Source organism: Ochlerotatus camptorhynchus, unplaced genomic scaffold (genome assembly GCF_037179485.1).
Source record: "Ochlerotatus camptorhynchus isolate MF236.1 unplaced genomic scaffold, CSIRO-AGI_Acam_v1.1 ptg000742l, whole genome shotgun sequence".
Taxonomy (NCBI): Eukaryota; Metazoa; Arthropoda; class Insecta; order Diptera; family Culicidae; genus Ochlerotatus; species Ochlerotatus camptorhynchus.
Genome location: NW_027041211.1, coordinates 42,052 through 47,386, shown reverse-complemented (window position 1 = coordinate 47,386; position 5,335 = coordinate 42,052). Strand labels below are relative to the sequence as shown.

General features: G+C 39.1%; 1 protein-coding gene across 1 annotated transcript; it reads left to right on the top strand.

Moving 5' to 3' along the window:
- The first annotated feature begins 474 nt into the window (after positions 1-474).
- Positions 475-2,131, top strand: LOC135714849 (2-(3-amino-3-carboxypropyl)histidine synthase subunit 2-like). Its single transcript, XM_065238227.1, has 2 exons — positions 475-771; positions 835-2,131. The coding sequence occupies exons 1-2, from the start codon at positions 610-612 to the stop codon at positions 2,095-2,097; spliced, it is 1,425 nt and encodes a 474-aa protein (XP_065094299.1). The 5' UTR covers positions 475-609; the 3' UTR covers positions 2,098-2,131.
- The last annotated feature ends 3,204 nt before the right edge of the window (positions 2,132-5,335 follow it).

Below are 5,335 nucleotides of genomic sequence, written 5' to 3'. Positions count from 1 at the left end.
TTGGCATCTGGTAGAACATTTACTGCAATCTTCCAATATTTCGACAGTGAGTATTCATAAGGGCGAATACGCGATGATCGATTCTCTTCATCGATTTTCTCTTTGCATTGCTACAGCTAGGCGAAACAATTTTCTAGAATTTGTTCAATGCAGAGTAGTAACAGGTTGTATTGGCTATCGAAAGCAACAGCAAACGCACCGAGAAACGTTAAATCTAGCGAGTTATTAACAAAAGAGAAAATTGACGAAGAGAATCGATCATCGCGTATAGGCCCTTATGCATGCTCACTGTCGATTTGTTTTTGTGCACAGCTGATTAATTTTTTTCTCAGTGTAGAATCGGTTAAACAACCTTCATCGGCACAGCCTTGTTTACGAATTTTCCCGATCGGCTCTTTCCTCTGTTGTGATCGTTGACAGTTCTGGAATCATCATTGATGATTGTATAAATAGTGCCACTGACTGATACTGGCACGTTGATCGGCAGAAGTTGAAAGGAGTGTATACACAACAGATTATCACCCATTGCGTATTTCGTAACAAAAGTTTTAATTGCCCACGGTTTAAAATTGTCCTGCATCGGTTGAGTATTCTCCAACCTCATCCACCATGACTTCGGCATTCAGTTCCAACGAAGCAGCTGCAATCGAACGGCAAGTAGAACTGGACCCGGACCAACCAGAGACTGTTGACATTCAGCTGGAAGATTTCTGGAACGAGACTCGACTAACGGAATGCGCCGATTGGATCAAGGAGCACAATTTTGCAAAGGTATGTTTTTTTTTTATGTAATGCTTTAGCATTCCTTTATTGTTGAAGCATTGATTTTTCAAGGTATGTCTACAATTCCCGGATGCTATGCTTCCGTTCAGTACCGCAATCGCGGAACAGCTCAAACAGACGGCACCACCGGCCGGCGTTTATATCCTTGGGGACACATCCTACGGGAGCTGTTGCGTCGATGAGATAGCTGCCGCACACGTTGGCGCCGATGCGATGATCCACTTTGGCCACGCTTGCCTTAGCCGATCCGCTCGATTGCCGATCAAATATATTTTCTTCAGAGGGAAGCTTAGCGTTGATCGGTTCGTCGAAGCCCTGCAGAAAGAACTGACCGATCCGGATATGAGCGTTGGAATTTTCTACGACGTAAGCTTTGCCCATGCTGCTAAGGAAGTAACAGAAAAGTTGAAAGGGTTTTATACAAACCTCTCCGTTGGTCAGTTGGCCGCATCCGGGGAACAACCGGATCTCCTTTGTTGGAAGCTGAACGGACGTACATTTGAAAGTTCGGTTTGCATTTTCATTGGTCGGGATGGTCAAAGTTTCTTCAATACGTCGAACGGGATTAAAGCGGAACGGTGGTTCCGTTTCGATCCGGCTTCCGGGGCACTCGACCAAGCGAATCCGTTGGATTCCAAGTGGCTGCGTCGTCGATTCTACTACGTCGAAAAGTGCAAAGACGCTAGCTCGTTGGGGATTGTAGTTGCGACCCTCACTGCTACCGGCTATCTGGACGTCGTCAACCGCATTCAAAAGCTAGCCAAAGCCCGTGGCATTCGAACGTACATCATTTCCGTGGGAAAGATCAACCCGGCCAAGTTGGCTAATTTCGTTGAGATCGATTGCTTCGTGTTGATCGGTTGTCCGGAGAATGATATGTTTACTTCGAGGGATTTCTTCAAACCACTGGTGTCGGTGTTTGAGTGTGAGCTTGCGTTCAATCCGGCTTGGAATGGTGAATTCCCGTCGAGCTACAGTTCCGACTTTGGAGATATTCTTCCCAGTGGACGGTTGTACAAGCCCTTCGACGCAGCGATGGTGGATACTGCGAATGTAGATGTCAGCTTGGTAACGGGTAAGATTCGCAACGTGAACCGAGTCGAGATGGAGGGGCAGGTGGCGAATGGAAACGACTGCCGGGAGGTTCAACTGCGGGGTAAGAACGAGGTGGCTCAGGTTAGTTCGGGCGATGTTTTTCAGAATCGGTCCTGGCAGGGGTTGGAACAGAATCTGGGCCGAGATGTTCCGGCTGTGGTGGAAGAAGGCAGAAGCGGGCTTCCGGTCAAGTATGAGAACGACCCTAGCGTCAGGTGAGGATGAGGGTGGAATAAAATTTTTAGCATTCTATCGGTAATGGAAGCACGTACAATTTGCTGGAAAGAAAGCCTGTTGGGTCGTATGAATAAAAGAGTTTACTTTTCACGCATAAGAAAAGCATGGGGGATTTTACTCTATTATCTGAAACCAGGGTTGCTTCTACTCACTTCGCTATAAAACATATTTTTCGAAATTAAGAAATCATTAGATGTATTTAAGGGGAAAGGAGACTTAATTGGGTTCTTTATGGGTATTGAGATTGAGATAATGGCATATGGAACCGAAATCCAAAATTTCAACAATTTTTGAGCACAGGAACTGTTTTAAATAAGTGTGAATTAATTAGTAAATGGGATCGAAAAATAAATCGTACTCAGAAAACGAAGGTCTTTCAGATCATGTAGATCGACCTATATAGGGGAAATGGCTCTAATGCTGGCCATCTAAGATTGGGCCCGATAAAAATCTGCTATTTATCAATTTTATCTAGATGAACGCGTCATTGGGATGATACTTATGGATATTTTGGTAGCTTTTTCAAATTTAGTCGATTGCTGAATTTGTGTATGGGCCCATAGGCGCATTTAAGCCGACATTACATCCATTTCCCCTATTTTCCAAAATTAAAGAACCCAATTAATTTTTGGGAATTCAAAAGGAGTTTTTTTCGTTTGCAATTTTACCAACGAAAAAAATGTGTTGAAATAAACACATTTTCATGAGCTTCATTTTGATTTCGAACGAAAAAACTGCTTTTAATTTTTGAACATTAATAAATTGCGCACATTATAAGCACCAAAAAATGTTCTGGTGTACTTGCAGTAACTGCCCAGAGCATTATTATTATATTTTATAAACTGTTTATAAAATATAATAATAATGCTCTGGGTGGTTTTATTTTAGAGTGTAGCAATATTCCAACTCCCAATCACCCCTCGGTTAATCGATATATCGTTCAGCGTTGCCAGATTGTTTTAAAGCTTATCGGTATCAAAGGTATTAAAAATCGGTATTTATCGGTATTTACTATTTAATTAATTATATATTTTTGCCGTTTTTGAAACCGAAAATTTTAACGATGGTGAATTGCTATGTTTAACTGCTTTCTCAGTCTTAAAACAGTCTTTATTTTTTTAATTTAATTTTTAAAATTATCGTTGTCCTTAAGTGGTGGTCGAAATTGTGAGAAAATAGTTTTTTCAATAAAATATCATTAAATGAAACCAAAATATGGAAAATATATAAGCCACAACAACGACTAAACTATTGACCATTACGACAAACAATATTTTCACTTGAAAAAGACCACAAACCATGGCTGAAATGTCCAGCAGATTACATCGTAGTTGTTGCAGTTTTTAAGACTGAGAAAGCCGTTAATAAAAGAAAAAAATTAGCTTTTGTACAATGATCGGAATATTCCGGAAGAAAACTCCGGGAATGTTAGAATTAGCTTCTGAACGGAGCCGAAAACACATCCAAAGAAAGACGAAAGAAGCTCTCCTGGATGAAGTTCGATGAAAGTTCTAAGAAGAGTTGGAAAAACATCCGGGAAACTGCCAAGACACGAATTGAGAAACTTGTGGTAAAAAATTAAATAGACTAAATAAACACATCTAAAGGAAGCTAGAAAAGTTTCGGAAACCAGAAGTAAATTTTCAGAAGTAGCCATTTCCAGGGAAAGCCATAAGAAGCTAGGAAAAATCTTCCAGTAGAAGTCGAACAAACTTATGGTCAAATTTCCTGAAGAAGACGAAAGAAATTTCTGGGAGAATTAATTGAACTTCCTGGAGAAGACGAAAGAAACTTCCTGGAGACGCTGGCAAAAATTTCCTAAGGTAGATTGGAAGAAAAATCTGAAGAAAATCGGAAGCCAGAGCGCTTACGAAACAGTTGAAAGAAACAAGGACACAATTTCGGAAGAAATAGATTTCTGGGGGAAGTTCTAATGATCCAGAAAATTTTCCTGATATTCATAAAACATCCCTGAAGACTCCGCAATTTCCCTGAAGTTTTCGGCACATTCCTGAAATGCAGTTGAGAATATTCCATAATTCCTCGAAAATCCTTAAAAGTTCTTTTAATTTTCCTGAAATCATGGGCTGTTTTGGAGTTCTCTGGTCATCCTCGAAGCGCTCGGAATTTCCCTGATTATAATAAGACTACCGGAATATCTTTGATCATCTTTGAAGGTCTCTGAACTTTCTTGAAAATAACGAAATTTTTTAAGTGCTCTCAAAATTTTCTTGACTTTTTGTAACATCAGCATTGAAGTTCTCTGATCTTCCCGATTTTTTTAATGTTTAAAAGTTACCGACACTCCCGCATAAACGCGAACCATCACATGACCTTACCGATAATGGTTATAAATTGTTTATAATCCATGCTAAACTTCAACTGAAATGGTTATGGAACTTTACATGAACGTTTAATGATAAAGTTTTAACCTTAAGTATTATAGTTTTTTGGAAGCGGACCTTACAAATAATGGGTTGTTAAGAACCATTACCATTCCAAATTCTTGTTTTCTCCATACATTTTCGGAAAGAGAACTATATTAGAACGTTTTTACTTATGGTTTGAGAACATTAATGGTTATGGTTATGGTAGTCAGTAAGGTCCATTAATGGTTTTGTATTATCACTCAACTTTACGTGAAATATATCGTGAATTGGTAATCAGTAATTTACAGGCAACCAATTCGCGATATATTCCACATAAAGTTGATCGATGTTACAAAACCATTCATGGACCTTACTGGTTACCATAACCATTACCATTAATGTTCTCAAACCATAAGTTAAAAGGTTTTAGTATAGTTTTCTTTCCGAAAATGTATGGAGAAAACAAGAATTTTGAATGGTAATGGTTCTTAACAACCCATTATTTGTAAGGTCCACTTCCAAAAAACTATAATACTTAAGGTTAAAACTTTATCATTAAACGTTCATGTAAAGTTCCATAACCATTTCAGTTGAAGTTTAGCAGGGATTATAAACAATTTATAACCATTATCGGTAAGGTCAATTTATGGTTCGCGCTTATGCGGGCTGCCATAAAAAGCATAGAACTTCCCATAAAATGTTCTCACAATGTTCTAATTTTCATGTAACTTCCATTACGTTTACTAAATTTGCATGAGCCCCTCATGACATTGCTCAAGTTTTCGGAAATTGCCTGAGTTTCTCGGAACTCCTTTAGAATTTCAGCAATTTAATTAATTAATTGATCTGTC

Excerpts from the sequence above, each read along its gene's own strand:
- LOC135714849 (XM_065238227.1), top strand. The coding sequence starts at position 610 with ATGACTTCGGCATTCAGTTCCAACGAAGCAGCTGCAATCGAACGGCAA. Across the intron at positions 772-834 it reads AGGAGCACAATTTTGCAAAG|GTATGTCTACAATTCCCGGA; the intron begins GTATGTTTTTTT and ends TGATTTTTCAAG.